The 17,408-nt window shown below is 34.3% G+C and overlaps 2 protein-coding genes across 3 annotated transcripts; one reads left to right on the forward strand and one right to left on the reverse strand.

Moving 5' to 3' along the window:
- Positions 1-1,174: 1,174 nt before the first annotated feature.
- LOC111797479 (D-xylose-proton symporter-like 2) lies at positions 1,175-8,480 on the reverse strand. Its single transcript, XM_023680490.1, has 14 exons — positions 8,224-8,480; positions 7,380-7,480; positions 6,444-6,522; positions 5,715-5,774; positions 5,563-5,629; positions 5,347-5,471; positions 4,929-5,030; positions 4,077-4,445; positions 3,943-3,990; positions 3,603-3,665; positions 3,289-3,369; positions 2,908-3,006; positions 2,616-2,753; positions 1,175-1,498 (listed from the first exon to the last, which is right to left on the reverse strand). The coding sequence occupies exons 1-14, from the start codon at positions 8,266-8,268 to the stop codon at positions 1,367-1,369; spliced, it is 1,509 nt and encodes a 502-aa protein (XP_023536258.1). The 5' UTR covers positions 8,269-8,480; the 3' UTR covers positions 1,175-1,366.
- Positions 8,481-11,088: 2,608 nt separating this feature from the next.
- LOC111793921 (ERAD-associated E3 ubiquitin-protein ligase HRD1B-like) lies at positions 11,089-17,372 on the forward strand. 2 transcript variants are annotated; one of them, XM_023676000.1, is made up of 8 exons: positions 11,089-11,234; positions 12,300-12,843; positions 13,133-13,309; positions 14,096-14,245; positions 14,334-14,539; positions 15,794-15,950; positions 16,131-16,410; positions 16,886-17,372. In XM_023676000.1, exons 2-8 carry the CDS (start codon positions 12,311-12,313, stop codon positions 17,051-17,053), a joined length of 1,671 nt encoding a protein of 556 aa, XP_023531768.1. In that variant the 5' UTR covers positions 11,089-11,234; positions 12,300-12,310; the 3' UTR covers positions 17,054-17,372. The 2 variants fall into 2 exon arrangements, with proteins under 2 accessions (XP_023531768.1, XP_023531774.1); XM_023676006.1 differs by having other exon boundaries at positions 12,305-12,843.
- The last annotated feature ends 36 nt before the right edge of the window (positions 17,373-17,408 follow it).

A 17,408-nucleotide genomic window follows, 5' to 3' on the forward strand; every position in this document is an offset into this window, starting at 1 on the left:
ACAACCAAAAAAAAAAAAAAGGTTTTTGTAATAAATAAATAAAAATTTAAAATATATGTTTGTTCTCTGCTGGTCACAATCCCACTCTTGATGGCAGCGAACTTGCAAACACTCACTTTCCAACGACAAGTGTGTTAACCCAATTCGTTCTTGCGTCGCCTACGACTAAGCGACGTATGCTCGAGCCTCTGACTTCGGTTTTAAGACAAGATTTTAGAAAACGAGAGTAGAGAGAAATTTTCGAAAGAGATATTTTTGAAAGATACGTTAGATAAGCAAGCAAGAGAGAAATAACAACGGCTCACAGTATATAACCTTGGGTAAGGAGATACCTTATTTACTCGGTTTGGTCGTAATTGATTTTGTTAACTCGATCCGCTATTTTTTAATAATAATTTTAATTTTTATAAAGGCAAATGAGCGTTTCATCCACGTAGCTAAAATCAATTTTATTTTGTTTGTCATCTCCTCAAAATCCATCCATCGTAGTAAATGAATAAAACAAAAAGTAAAATAAAAAATTAATCTTTCGATGTTCTATTTATTACTTATATTATTGATATTGTCCGTTTTTTTTTTTTTTTTGTTCAGTAACGTTTAGGGTGAGAATAGTTTAACTCTTTATCTCTCGCTCGGGAGCGAAGTGAGCGCCACAATGTCTACTATGTCCTTGAATTATTATTATTTTTATTACTAAAAACAAGTCCCTATGAAAAATACAATAAATGGAATACATGTTAATGTGGCCCTTCTCGTCTTTTGGAAAGGGATCGAACTCGTTCATTGGTATAATGCATGTGAGGGTTGAAAAATGGAATGATAAAGATCCATAGTTTGAGTTAAGAACAAGTAAACGAGATGGCAGATCAAGATCCATAGTTTGTATGAAATAAATATTTGTATTTTTGTTCTTTTCGGCCACAACCGTAGAATGTATCTAAAAGCGAATTTACGATGGCAGATGAATCTCGTTGTAAACTTTTAACCTTTCAAAAAGTCGATAATCTTCAAGAACAAGAACTTTATTTTTGTTCGTGCATTTGTTGTCCATGAAAGCTGAACTTAGTTTTATTTTTTTCATCGAGCTTTCAAAACTAGCATTCTTGTTCGATTATTAAAGTTTCGAAGTGGCATCATTAATTTATAAAGTTCGAACATGCCTTACCATCGGTCCTTAAAAGTACGACTTACCATGGTATTAAATTTTTGATCGAGCCACAGCCCGGTCTAATTATTAAGTTAAAAATATAAACATTTTAGAAGGTATTAGGTCCAGAAAGCATCAATGAAATTTGTTTTACAAGGTTAACACTTACCGTTTGAGATAGTCCATGGAATTGCTTTAAATTCTGCAGACTTGAGAGTTTTAAAGGCACTTAGCTTCAATTTCCTCGAGGGTCAGTCCCTTTGTCTCCGGTACAATGAAGAATATAAAGACCAGAGACAAAATAGCTATCACGCCAAATATTAAAAATAGGATTCCAGCTCCAAGCAATTCCTGCGTTCAAAAGTGAATTATTTTACATCAACTATCAAAGATCTTATTCATTGTCATCAATAAACAGGTCCGAGATAAAACAATGTTGACGCAAATCTGTACTTAAATATATGGACGATGTATTAGAGAAGATAAGAGATGTAATAGTTCAAGCCTACCGCTAGCAGATATTGTCCGTTTTGACCCGTTACGTATCTCCGTTAGCCTCACGGTTTTAAAACGTGTCTACTAAGGTGAGGTTTCCACACCCTTATAAAGAATGTTTCGTTCCCCTCTCCAACCGATGTGAGATCTCACAATCCACCCCCTTCGAGGTCAGCATCCTCTCGCTGGCACTCGTTTCCCTCTCTAACCAACGTAGGATCTCATAAGAGGAACAAAAAAACTGAAGGCTAGGTGGAGAGAACTCTGCCCAAAAAGCTTACGTAAAATCTTCCAGTAGTTAACAATCACGAGGAGGCAAAGGTTGTGGAAGAAATTTTGATGGTTTGAACAGCAAGAAAGAGATTGTAAAAGATTGTAAAGTATATCATCATTATTATTCTTTCAAGCAAATGCCTTTTTTTAAAGTCACACAACCATATGACCCTACCATCAATTTGTTAAAATTCAATGGCCTTCCAGTTTCATCGTGGGATTGAACCTCACAATTCTTTAATTTTCTTCACTTGTTCCAATGACATTTGTCATTGATGAACATATACAGGAGTAATTATTGGATAAACTTCAACTCACAAGTATTCATCAAATCAGCATTTGGCCTCTTAGTGGAGTTCAAATCACACAGACTTCTTTTGTAATTATAGTCTTTCCATAATTATTGGGAAATAGGAAAGCCTTTTGTGATTGTGATAGTTTTGTTTTTGGGAGGGAGCACCCTCAGCTCCCGGCCATTAGCCTGTTCTTCCTTGTTTGTTTGTTTTTAGAATACAATCTTCTATACGTTTACTAAATAAGAAATAAAAATTATTCATCAAATGTAAAATGGTAATCGAGCATTATATATACACCTTTATCAAATTTTGTTTGCTCAACGCAAAGATTAATAATATCATGCAATGCCAATTTCATAAACGTAAGATAATGTAAATTTTTAGGATTCAATATATTCACGCACCTTTAATGGAGAAAACGCAAATGCCACGAGAGCATTTGCTCCAAAATTCACAAGCACTGCTATACCGAGCCCCCGACCTCTCAGTCGCAAAGGGAAAACCTCTGAAATCATTAACCAACCAATGGGACCAAAAGATAGCTGCAAAACAAATTTCACTTATCCACAGCGCATCAAACATAAGAAAACGGAAGGAAAATGGTAGATGCCTGGTAGAAACCAACATACAGCAGGAGCATAACTACAGCATATTGTCAAGCCATATACATGAGAAAACAAAGGAAATAAAAAATACCTGGTAACTACCAACATATGACAAGAGCGCGACTACAGCAACAGCAGGCACATTACCCAGGAAAAGGTAATACGATCCCAGAAGAAACAAAGAAACCACCTGTTGCATGAATGAAGTGTAGGACAGGTTAATACACTTTTGAAGTCAGATGNAAAAAAAAAAAAAAAAAAAAAAAAAGAGCAATCTAATATATATTTTTTAATTTTAAAGCAGTTGATATGCCATGAGAGTAGTATTGAGGTCGGAAACACACAGGGCAAGAACACAGAACAGAACTAAAATGGTACAAGTAGTTCGCGTACAGGGTGATGATGTCCCATACATCTTGTGTTCAAGAGTTCGAAAGAAAAGAAATACAAGAATTTTACAAAATGGACTTACAATCCCAGATACACCTCCAAGGAGTAAAGGCCTCCTCCCAAGTCTATCAACGGCAAGAACAGCTGCTCCAGTCATAAAAAGCTGCAGCATAAGGAAATTTAGTTCAAAACTTCATGAATTGGTTATGTGGAATTGTGGACTCCAGCAATAGGTTGATGAAATTTAGAGGGAACGGAAACATTTGTTCAACTCAGCACTACATCTAAATTAGACAAACACATGCATAGCATTAGAATTGCAAGCTAATTCTCATCTCATAGAACTTGCACGAGTTTTCTTTTAAGACAGATCTATGGGGATGTGTAAACAAATACCTTCAATAAACCAAGTAAAATTGACACCCGCGTTGCATCTGAAGCTGCTGAGAATCCTGCACTCTATCGAATTATGTGACGTTTTGTTAGCATAAAAGAGAAACAAAAACAACTGTAAGTTTCAGATAATATTTGCGTCTTAGTACCATTGATGGTCTAGTTTTTTGAAACCTTTCTTCTCTAATGGAGGAAATCTATTTCCCTCTTATAAGATTCACTTCATACACTTATTCCTTTTACATATAAATAATTAAATATATATTTTTAAAAAAAAGTAAGAAAAACAGGCAGACAGCTTTACTAAGTACAGCGTCAGAACTTGCTCGTTAAATAAAGGTACCTGAAAGATTGAGGGAGCATAATATAGCACACTTGGTTGACCAGTTATCTGTCAATAGTTGATGCCAATCCAAAATATAAGCAAACGATAGACAAATGATATGCTTGAAAACATAGGTCAAATATATTCAATACCTGTTGAAATAATACTAATCCTGCACCAATTATTAGGGCCTTCAAGCACTTCCCCTGAAATATTTCCCCTATTGTTGCCGTCTCTGATTCACCAAGAAAAGAGAGCTCATCCAAAATTTCATCCACTTCTTCAGAAGCTTTATCGCCAATAACTGCACCCCGTAGCCGGTACAAGCAGCTTATAGCACTCTCTTTCAATTCCTGCATATTTCCTTTTCCCTGTATAGCACATAAAAGTAGCCATCTGGGAGATGACGGTAGCCACCACATTCCCACTCCCATGACCAACGCAATTGGGGTATTGGCTGCATATATGTAGCGCCAACCAGCAACCACTTCAACTAAGAGACTACCAATGCTGTAACCCACCTGCAGAGTATTCCATGCATGCTTTAAAGTATCAGCAGACAAGATAGAGAAGGGGGGAAATCCAATACAGATATTTTGACCTTCTGTGAGGCCCCCGATAGTCAGGAGTTACGTTAGGAATGGTGGAATAGAGATGGGCCAGTCAGTTAAGGGGCTCTTTTCTGTTAGAATGATAGTTGGTTTGTTAGTTTTGTTAGTGGGCCTGGTGTTTTCTATTTATTTAGGAAAAAGGGGTCTCTGTATGGGCATGTGATAATTTGTGGTAAACTTTGGTAAGGAAGAGTGTAGTCCTCTCAAATCAACCGACGATCGTTGTATGCACTTTCGGTTTCTCATATTTTGAAATAGACTTGCTTCCTAAGAAAGATAGCTTATACCTTCATTTGATTCATTTGATGGATTCGCAAGATTAAAAAAGTAAAAAAGGAAGAAAGAAACTTATATTAAAGTAGTAAAAAAATGGAATAAGGTAGAAGCACTTACAACCATTCCAAGCACTATAAAAAACTCTTTGAGAGAGATTAACTGCCCACGTATCTTGCTAGGGGAAGTTTCAGCAATGTACATTGGTGCTGCATGCATCGCCTAGAAGACAAAATACTGAAATTAAATGCTCTGAACACAGACAGGATGATCTTCTAAGAAAATTAATTAGAATTTCATAAAGGTCAATAGTTAATTCTACGGTACGGGATTCAAAAAATAAATGACAGAAATATCAATAGTTCCTGTATATCAAAAAGCAATGCACGTATAATTTTTTCCTCCTTAGGATCTTATCATCTTTATCAAAATATCTTTGGGTACGTTCATATTCATTTTCATAGCACATAAATCATGTTTTGAAATATAGACAAAAGTAAAACATCGGCAGTAAAGAAAATAACATAAATTGCGTTACCAATCCAATTCCTATCCCAGATATGGTGCGCCCAATTACCAAAACAGCAAAGTTAGGAGCAAGTGCTGTTATGATAGCTCCGACGAGATACATTAAAGAGGAAAGAATCAGCTCCCTTCTTCTCCCTTTCATGCAAAATCGGCATTAAATTGATCAGGGAATGAAACAGATATATCATAATTACCATATACTGCTTCACATCTTATGATAACCAACCTAGAAAATCAGCAACGTTAAAAGCCAAGATAGAGCCAATCAAGGCACCATATAAGGAACCGCTAGTCTGCAAAATTCAGCTCTAAAACTCAAACCCACTACACTATTATTTATCCAGGAATATTAGCTCGTAATTTCAATTGCAAACTCACTACAAGGCCAACTTCTACAGAAGATAAGCGGTACCATGATATTCCACTGGATGATGCTGACTGCAAGGAAAGAAAACAGAAATAAACCAAGATAAGAATGAGAAGAAACTGAAGGAATTTTTTTTTAGAAAAAAATGAACAGTTGCGTAACTCTGGATATGGAATTCTGGAAGAATAAATGATCTAACTGAGTTTTAATTGTTCTTCAATAACAATTTTCGTTTCAAAACAATTCATGTCTTAAGAACAGTAGCCGGTGTTCTGAAAACATTTTCTTGATTCTTCTAGGCACCATTCTATTTGTCTCTACCAATTTAAATTACTTTTAATCTAGCCAAGTACGAGTCAACAAAATTTATCTCAATAAATCTTCGTGGAATGATGCTCTTTTACACTATAAATCGTTAACCACATGTACTTGCATATTTGTACATTCCCACAACAATCACTTTTGACTGAAGGCCACAAAAAAGGAGAGAAAATCAAACGTCTTAGAAAATTCAAAATCATATTCTTTCAACCCTACACATAATGAGAAAAATAACCAAACGTAACACTATTCGGAATCTCCAAAATAAACTTAATTAATGACAATATAATTTGCGATCAAGCATCAATTCTATGAGGTGAAGCACAAATGTTTTTTTGCATTAGGTTTTACGGCATTCATAAACTTGCAGTTGGAGCACAACAAATAGGATGCTTTTTATAGCATGACAAAAACTATACCTGTAAGCAAATTGTTGCACAAGATGTTGCACCAATATCATAGCCATAAAGTAGTCCTCCAAGAGCAGGAAATAGAAATCTGAAATTATAGATAAGAAACCCCACATGAAGTGTAATTTTCATTTGGTTTCTTTACTTGTGATAACACCATGGTTCATTGCATCTTTTGGATGGGAAACGATAATTTCATTAGAATGAGAAAGTACAAATATAGAGATCACGCGGAAAAAGGCATCATTATTTTTTTGAAAAATAATGTTTCCAAAAATATCAAAACCTATTCTGCAATTCCATCAATCATTTCCATTTTGATAGACATGCATACAAAACATGTTCTAAAACAAATTTCCTAACGACAAAACCTACAATATTACCGATATCATCAATGTCTTTATGTCCGTGAAATGTCAGCAATATAAATGAAAGTGGTTGAAGATACTTTGAAATGCTTGTGTTAGAGACTGCGTGTTTTACATTAAATGAACAAGAATCTGCTTAGCCAAATTCACATGCATCAGGGTATCAACGAACAAGTTAGAGGCTCAAAAATCATTTATATCCTTTTCTAGTACCCATAGGCCTTAGAATTCTTGTAAAACCTATGGAGGGCACGAAGTAGAAAGCTTGTTATTTCAGCGTCTGACAGATATCTCAATTCATGGAGTCTATTGAGTATAAGTCATAGAATTTGAAACGAATACACATAAATGTGCTCCAATTGCTTATGCATTGCACAATTTGATCATTCCAACTCATTAAGTTAACTAATAAATAGTTGAGGCTTATAAATTTCATTTTCTTAGTCAACTAGAAATGTAACAAGTATGGGTGGAACACAAGGTTGATATTCGAGAAGCTAGTGATGGCAACTCCACTAGAGACAGAAAGTATACGAACAAAATGAAAAGAGGAAAAAAAATTACCCAAGAGACTTACGGTAATATTGCAGCTGTGGCAGAATAATTCTCCGAGTTCTTAAATTCAATAGAAACTAAAGGTTCCTCGACGTCATCAATCTCACCAGATGATTGTCCTACCTGGAAGAAAGCAGTGTTATTTACAAACTCCATGGCAAATAACTGAGAAAGAACAACGTAAATCCTTGGTATCAAAGACACAATAATTTGTATCGTTGCCGCTTATGTTAATTCTAGATTTCAACACTTCGCTGAATCCTAGCTCTGTGAACAGGAGAATAGACTCGATAGTGGGAATGTATGCAAGGCTGTGAAAGATTACACGGCACAAGACAACAAAAGATGCTTAGTTCTTGCCTTGTTTATATGACATGGCAAGAAATATGATTAGTTCATTGACAGGGTATATTTCCTTTAGAACAAGAACTCAATTATAGAGAAACTCCATGAGCTACTCTATTTGCACCAAACCATCTGATTCAATTATGAATTCACTTTACATTCTTTATCAGCCGATCCTCGCATCCCAAACGGAAGAAAACCAAATAAAAAAAAAACGAAAAAAACCATTCATATTCAAACGTCTAACACTTCAATATAAGCATCCATCTGCTCCGTGGAAAAAAACAATGAAAACGACGAAAATTCGTTCATGATCTTCTCCTAATTGAAAAACCATTCCCTTACCCCAGTTCACGAATTCAAAATTCTACCTCCAACTTCCTACTCCGGCAAAATTCTTATAATGACTTTCATACTTTCCAGTCAATCAAACTGACCACGATATCACTAAGCTTAATTCAACAACAACAAGAAAAAAAAGTCAAAGAAGCATAAACTCAGGTGAAGTAGGAGTAAGAAACCTTTCCAAAGGAAGAAAGAGCTGGCTGCTGATGATCGGATGCCATTGCTCCACTTCAGCTCCTAAACAGCGAAACAACTACTCGCAATTCACATCCAACAAAGAAGATCGATTGAATTCGAGAACAATCAACGAAAAGGATATGAACAATCGAGATGGAGGGAAAGAAAATCTTGCGAACACTAGAAGAACACACCAGCGAATGTGAAGCAACTCGCGGGTAATAAAGAATGCAGTTCTAAATTTTCGTTTTTTTTTTTTTTTATCGTTTTAAATGCGAATTTATAATTATTAATGCATTTATAATTTCCATCGCTTGGTTGGTCTAGCGTGGTGGTTGATTATTGTTCGTCAATAAAATAATAATAATAATAATATATTGAATTATCATAATTCGAGTATGGCCCACCCGATATTCTTTTATTTAAAAATTTGCCCAAACTATTACCAAAAAGCCAATACATCACTCGGAAAATAAATAAATAAAAGTATAGGGACTAATTTAAGCGAATTACATGAAAATAAAATTAAAAGTTAGGGGCATAATTGCAATATTTAATAAAGTATGTGGGCTAATTAATCAAATCAAAAATTTAGGAGGTGCTTTTGGCAAGCTTTGCACTTTAAGGATGGTTTTACTATTTTTTTTTCTCCTTTTAAAAATATATATTAAATAACAATTTTATTTATTTTCACTTGTACTCGATGATATGATCATCGACCAACTAGTTCGATATTATTTTGTAGAGTGGGTGTGACGATCTTTGATAATTGTGATTACGGTTCAGGTCAAAATTACGATAGAGGAAGAAACGAGTACTCGTATTTTTGTGGTTATGTACTATTTAAATTTTAGAAAAAATATTTTTTTAAATTGACCGTGCTCGAAAGATGTGCTCGTATTTTTTGTGGTTACGAACTCGATTGACGATTTAAAAAAAAATTATTTTGTCGATGAACAAAATTCACAATAAAAAATGTCTTATTCTCTCGTAAACAGAAAACGAGTCTACTTATATGAGATTTATAAGGACGTAAAAACCTCTCTTAGTAGACACGTTTTAAAACCACGAGGTTAACGGCGACATGTAACGAGTTAGAGCGGATAACATATGTCAGTGGAGGGATAAATTGTGAGATCTCACGTTAGTTGTAGAGGGGAAAAAAACATTTTTTATAATGTCGTGAAAACCTCTTATTAGGAAATGCGTCTTAAAACCGTGAGACTGGTGATGATATGTAACAGGCCAAATCGAACAGTATCTGCTAGCGGTTATCGTGTTAAGACAGATTATTAGTAAAAAATAATATAGATTGTTACTATATTACATTCACCGTTTCACGTAAAAACAAACACGTTAAATATATGATTTATACTATATTTACATACGAGTAATTGGAAGTGTGAAAATGTTTATTAGAAACATTTGTAATTCGAGACATATTTGGGGGTTGATGTGATCGATAGCTCGTGTTTAAGATAATAATAACGAGAATAATTATTAATAATTCACACATATGTTCATTAAATAACCAAGGGATTATTTATACTGAACTGTCATGTATTGTTTGCAACCAATAAAAATTAATTATTAGATAATCGACAGATAAAGTGACATATTCCTAACAAATTTATGGGTATGCATGTGAGCTTATTAATTCACCAAATAGACCATTTTAGATAGTTATTATATAATAAGTATTTATTATTGAGATAAAATCTTATATTTACAGTGTTATTTACTCGAATAATTAGATTAAAGGTGCGATATTTTATAATTAAAAATTAAAATTTTTAGTGAATTTACATCTCGAACATTTCGTAATTGCTGTCTATATCCTATTTATAAAGCGTTCGTAGTTAAGTGGACCATTATTTACAAAAACAAAGCTTCTAATTACGAAAAATCAAGACGTTCGAAAAAAAAAAACTAGTCATCACCCTAAAATAAAAAATAAAAATATATATACACGTGTGAATTTTGTTTTTTTAATTTAAGTAACATATTTACTAAATTAATAAAAATATCAAAATTTCAACAATATCATTAAAAAAAAATCTAAAAATACGTTTAAACTCTAAAAAATATATTTAACTAGTTTTAGATAAAAACCGTTAAAATATATATATATATATATATATATATATATATATATATAAATTTTCAAAAGGTATAAAAAATATAATTTTAACTTTATTAAAAAATATTCTTAAATTTTTAAAGCTTCATTAATACTCTTGACAAAAATTTTAAACTAAAAAAAAAAAACTAAAAAAATATATTTTTTAATTCAAAAAAATATTTTTGATTAATACCACGTTTCAAAAGTAATATTAAAAACTTTAGAGATAATGTACGAGATGTCGATAAACAAATTTCAATCGTATATTAACGACAAATTTTTAATATAATTCTAACTATAAGAGTATTTTTTTTAAACTTTATTATTATTTTTTGTTTCTTTTAAACTTTTTTGAAACTATTAAAAGTAAAAAACTATTTATTTTAAAAGTCCCATAATAAAATTTTAGATTTTTTTTTGAAAGATTAAGATTATTATTAAAAGATTTGAAAGTTTATGAATATTTAGAAATTATTTAGAATATTAGAAAAATAAATTTTAAAATATTGGATTGAAAATTAACCAAATATATAGTAATAAGATATTTGGACGAAGATTTAAATGAAGATTTTTCTAATTTAATGTTAATTTAAAAATATTTATAAAATATTGCAAGATTATCTTTTACTATTTACCCCCAAATTATAAGCAGTTGGATTGACTCCATAAGCGTACGTGGCCGATTTTGATTGGATAAAACAATGTCATTGGAGAATTCATCCAAAAAAGTCTTTGAAAGAGGAGCCCTAACTTTGAATTCCATCTTGGTTCTGCATCAGCTTTCATGATTCTGCAATTTTTCGTGTTCGTCTCATCTTCATCGACTTCCAACTGGATTGCCGCCTAGATCTACCCGGGCATAGATAGCCATAGTCGCCGATCAAACAGGCAAGATTTCAATTCGAAAAACAACTTTTTTTTGTTGATGTTTGTGGATTTGCTCGGTCAATTGGGTTTGTAACACCAGGATTACGGGTTTCTGGTTTACCAAGTTTAGTCAGACCATGTTGCAAATACATTACATTGTCCGCGTCGAGAAAGAACAAATGTTAGCGCTGGAAAAATTGTAGGAAAATGCCTTGCCCGGCTGGTGTTATCGAATGTAGGGATGGTATTGATGAACTCAACATAGATCATAGGGAATTAATTCACTTCTGCAAACCTTAGGATGATTAATCTCAGTCGAATTTGCATGCATTTGTCGCGTGGATAAGACAAAACAGCGTGTATTTTGCCTGATTTTCTAATGATCAGTGCTTTTGGGCTTTGAGTGGGAATTGGGACCTGGAACTTTTTGGCATTATGTAAACGGAGGGAACCGGGTTGCTAAAATGGGTACATCTCATTCGTAAAGCTTCCTATATTTTATAGTTAAACTCATAGAGCTTTGACCTAGAGCTTGGGTTGGCCTCCATCTCCCTTTTTATTGGCCATCTTTTGGAAAATTCGATGGTGTATTAGAAATCTGAACATCTTAATTTATTAACTTCACATTGCCAAATCAATTATAATTCTCTTTTTGGGGAACCTAAGGGAGCCTTTGAAGCATTTAAAATTGAATTTCTCCCTCAAGCTATGAGGATCTTCCAGGAAGCATTGCATAAATATGCACACGATATGGGGGATGCAGAGGTCTCAAGTTCACTTATCTTCAATAATCTAGAAAGAGATTACACGTAAAATGGACGTCACTCTAGTTTTTAGACCAGGACGTCCATGAGAAACCAGAAAATGAAGTTTCCTATAGAAGATCTTCATCATTGAAAATTCCCCTATTTCCCCCAGCCAACCCGGAAAAGCTCGGATTGCTTGGACAAGGAAAATCCTCACATTTTTCTTAATTTAAATGTCGTCCAGACAGATAATCAATTTACTATAAAGATAGGCAACAATGATATTTTAGCATCGATATATAGTTTCATTTGGCTGACATTTCTAATTCTCACATGGCAGTGCAGTAGAGAATGATGAAGCTGCAAACATATGCGGGAATTAGTTTCATTGCAACTATAGTGGTGATCTATCATGCCTTTAACAGTAGAGGCCAGTTCTACCCAGCGTTGGTCTATTTATCAACTTCCAAGATCAATCTAGTGCTTCTTCTCAACATGGGTTTAGTCCTCATGTGCATTTTGTGGCAGCTAACCAAAAAAATATTTCTTGGTTCCCTCCGAGAAGCAGAGGTTGAGAGGCTCAATGAGCAATCGTGGAAGGAGTTGATGGAAATCCTCTTTGCCATCACTATCTTTCGGCAAGATTTTTCTGTTGCATTCCTTGCTATGGTTACGGCTTTGTTATTGATCAAAGCTTTGCATTGGTTGGCTCAGAAGAGGGTTGAATACATGGAAACCACTCCATCGGTGCCGTTGTTGTCTCATATCCGGATTGTTTCTTTCTTGGGTTTTCTCTTTGTTCTAGATAGTCTGTTTTTGTATAATTCGATAGGTTCTCTGATACAGACAAGGAAGGCTTCAGTTTCCCTCTTCTTTTCATTTGAGTAAGTTGGCAATTTCAACCGTATGGTATATAACTTGCATCTGTCTTTGTACAAGCATAAACTATGATGTTTTGTGGTTAGAATGTCAAATATTTCAAGACCATGTTAGATGAACTAACAAATTATTTTTAAATTTGATATTTAATATCGTATATAGAGAATTCATGACTACCGTCTTTTTGTTTTTTTCTTGCTGGAGTTAGGTCTTTTAAATATCCTATGATGTTTGTTTCTGGATCTCTGAGGATCTTTTGTCATCATTAAATAAAGTCAAGGACTTGCTTTTCAGGTATATGATTCTTGCGACAACAGCCGTGTCAACATTTGTGAAATATATTTTCTATGTCAGTGATGTGCTCATGGAGGGACAATGGGAAAAAAAGCCTGTCTATACATTCTACTTGGAGCTTATCCGAGACTTGCTTCACTTGTCGATGTACTTGTGTTTCTTTCTTGTGATTTTCATGTAAGTAATCAAGCTACATTCCCTAAGCCTATCTCATTTGTGTGAATTGGAAGTTTGAATTAATCCCTTTCTGTAAAAATGTACTCATATTGTTTAAGCCCAAATGTTAAAGTAGGAGGATGCTGGTTTTTCTCAAAGAATATTATGCAAACTATAATAATCATGTGGTAACTGGGATTTATGCCCTTAATCATTGGCTGTCAGATTTTACTTTCATGTTAATTATGAGAGATGGCTCACAGGAGTGTCTTTTGACTACATGGTATTTGTTGATTGTTTTGATATCCTTTACATCCTTATTATTTTCAATCAGTTGTTCTTATTTCCCTTTTAGATTGAAAGAGGAAGAGCTTTCTGCTTACATGCACACATTGCCACTAGAAAAAAGATGCTTTTGATTGTAGTCTAACGAATTGTTTTTTTTTTTTGGAGTTTTTTGGATAAGAGCTATGTGGTCAGGATTTCATTGCTAGACTGTAAACACAGAAAGATATTCATTTCACTAACCCGGTTCCGTTTTGAACTTTCAACTATCTGTTCTCTCCTTTCCTACTATATTGAATGCCAACTGCTTAACACACAGTAAAGAGATAAGGAGGTTAAATGAAGCTCCAGATTACGTGTATTATGCAAATTTCTTGACTTAAATATGCTGGTATTTAATATACGTTTAATAGTTTAAAATGCACGATTTTATATCCTCTATTATTCTATCGTCACTGTATTTGCTCTTTATTAACTTCATTCTCTTTTCTCATTTTAATAATGCTGAGTTTGCTCTTGTAGGACATATGGCGTGCCTTTGCACTTGATCCGTGAGCTCTATGAGATCTTTAGGAATTTTAGGATTCGTATTGCAGATTACATTCGGTATAGAAAGATTACTTCAAACATGAATGATCGTTTCCCAGATGCAACACCTGAAGAACTCAATTCGTGCGTCTAAGCTTGGTCAACTTATTATGTCTATTATGTTTCCAATATTTATATTTCAGCTACTAAAATTCCATTTACGGAATTGCAGAAGTGATGCAACATGCATTATTTGTCGTGAAGAGATGACAGTTGCAAAGAAGCTAGTATGTGGACATCTTTTTCATGTCCATTGCCTCCGGTCCTGGTTGGAGCGACAACATACTTGTCCCACTTGCAGAGCCCTTGTTGTACCACCTGAAGGTTCAAGCACAGCAGGAGGTCATCAGGGATCGCAGTCTGATGCTAATCAACAAGGTAATTGTAAAGAATTTAGTTTAATTTACTGCCTGGCTAAAAGATCTTAGATCTTGTGCAATTTTTAATTTGATAAATTTATTCAATCTCTTCAATCACCATGAATTGACCAAGCCTTTCAATATGTACTTGGAGGGAATAGACTCAGACTATTGTCTCGGGAGATTAGTTAGTTAGGTGTGTGCAAGTTGGTTNTCGGGTTAAAAAAAAAAAAAAAAAAAAAAAAACTAATCTCTTCCATGTATATATTTCATCTAGTTATGGACTTGTTTGGAATCTTTCGTTTTCCTCAAAATTTCAACTAAGGAAGAAAAGCATGAAAGATCTGGAAGACACTTTTTCTTGAAGTATCAAAGCTAAAAGAGTACTCTTTGTTATTGCTTATGTTACATTCAGAAACCTAGAGACATATCTGTCCCATCTGCCACGTCACCTACAAATTAGATGGTGCACAAATTTTCTGGTATTTTACTTGTACAGTGCTTCCCTGCATTTCAATTCTCTTAACAAGTGGTGCTTTTTATACAGCATCCACAACCCAATTTGGTTTAACGTTTCAAAACTATTCCGGGTCATTAAGTAACAATGCAAAAATGAGGCATCAGTATTTGCAAGTCTTCTCTATACGTAGTATATACCTCACCATCAGGGTGAAAGAGTTGAAGTCTTCTCATTTCATGGGTGTTGAATTTCTCTCTTCTCTCATCTTTTTTCTTATTTTTTTTTTGAATTCATGCATTATATTCGTGCTTGTTTTTCTTAAGAGACTGTCCTTAAAGCTATCAAATATTCTATATATTTTTGTGTCCTAGCAATTCAAACTCGTCTAAAGGAAGTAGTTTGATTCTAGGAATGTCTACGAATTTAAGCACATCTCTTTGAGAACAGATGATCATTCTTGAACTAGACCTCTGGTTCTCTATAGAAATTGGGTGCTTCACTTTATCCTTTCTTGTTTTGTTTTTAATTTTCTTATTGTTAGAAATGTTGTGGTTGTATTTCCAAGTTTTCCATTGAAATTTTGCAAAGCCTTTCCTTCACCTAATAAACTGTTTGGAGTCTTTTACTCGATCTCATTGCTTTGGATTAACAGCATTAAATGTTTGATTGTTTGGTGCATGCTAGTAGCATTGTTTTCAGTGTATCTGCTTTCTTTGATAGTTTTGGATGCAAATCATGGAACTGTTTTTTTCAATATGGTAGTCTACCAGGCTGAAACTTGGATATAATGAGTGACCATTCTGTTGGAAACAGGAACAGGAACCACAAGTTCATCTGCACAAGGTTCGGGTGGTACAGGTGCTGTTGGTGATAGTTTGAGTCATCATCAGGCTAGAGTCCAGGCTGCTGCTGCTGCTGCTTCAATATATGAGAAATCTTATGTTTATCCTTTTGCGAACACATTAGCATGGTATAGCTTTTTATTGCAAAATATGTGGTCCCTGTCTTATTCTCCTTTTTTTGGTCTTGAAAATTTACTTCAATATTAAGGCCATTTCTCCCCTTGTATATAACAGCCCTCCACCCCAAAGAGAGAGAAAAGAGTATGACATATATAATTTTTATTTTGTTTAATTTTATTTATTTCCAGGTCTCCTGGATACGCAGTAGTTCCTCAGGTTCAAAGACCTTTGCTTGACTCCAACAATGTAGAACCGATTGGAGAACAAGCTTCCAATGAACAAGCACAATATTTTCCATTTACAAGCGGCCCTGCAAACCTGTCCTTTACTCAAATTCCCCAAAATCTTTTTGTTCCTTTTCAGCCACGAGAGGGCACTGTAAACAATACGGATGGATTGGGCAGTAGTCAAAATACATCGGGCTCACAGCTTGAAGCTCAAGAAAGATTTCTTCAACAACAGATTGAGGTATAATAGTTAATTACAGCACGAACATTACCTGGTGAACTGTCTTGTTTAGTTAGTGAAGGTTCTGTTTGGGCTCTTGTTGCTGGACCCTTGTATATTCTTTAGCTCAAGGTGAGGTGATTCAATTAGAGGCTGAGAGGAGCTTGCTTGTAGTTTGAAGGAAGAAATAAATACTTTATGTTTTTAGATTTTTCATTGAGAAAGCGTAAAGTTCTTCACACTGCTTCCAAACAACTCTATATTTTATAGAAACTCGAGGGTAGATAGAAGTGAAGAGGAGTCATAAAATCAAATTGTTAACATGGAGTATGTGATAAGTGAAGGATATACCCTGTAAAGAAATACATTTGTATCTATTCAATCCCATTCATACTAATTTGGCTGAGGCTGAGGGTCTTTATTTAGGAGAGTGCACTTTTTTTTTTGGCTCAATGGCCACTTCCTCTAATATTCAAATTTTCATTTTTGCCAACAGATCCTACAAGATCAGCTGCAACTTCTCCGTAAACTGAAAGTCGAAGATAGCTCAATAGCAGGCGAGGCAGACAAGAAAGGGAAAAGCATAGCATCATCGTCGCAGTCATCATCTTCATCAGTTTCAGATTCTCATCCACCCGGAGAAACCGAAAGGACGGTGGGATAAGAGAAATGTGCATAATTACAATGTGTAATAATACAAGAATAGAGATTCAGAATGACAGAGATATCTCTTGTTCTTGTATTCGGAAGATGTACTTGGTAAATTTTTAGAAGCAGTCTTCTTCCCATTTGCATAGCCGCGTTGGTTAGTTGGTTGTAAATGCTGGATTTGAGGCGTCCTTTTTGAAGCAATTATGCGACGGTCAAAAAGGAATGTTGAATGTTCTTTTTAGCAAAGAGAAGAAGAGAGAGATTACATTCAAAGATGTTTGGTTGCTATTTTCTTAGTCTAAAAGATGCTTTTTGAAAAGCACTTCAATTCACATGCGCATGAGTTAAAAAGCATTGATTGTTTGGAA

This window comes from Cucurbita pepo, chromosome LG01, assembly GCF_002806865.2.
Source record: "Cucurbita pepo subsp. pepo cultivar mu-cu-16 chromosome LG01, ASM280686v2, whole genome shotgun sequence".
Taxonomy (NCBI): Eukaryota; Viridiplantae; Streptophyta; class Magnoliopsida; order Cucurbitales; family Cucurbitaceae; genus Cucurbita; species Cucurbita pepo.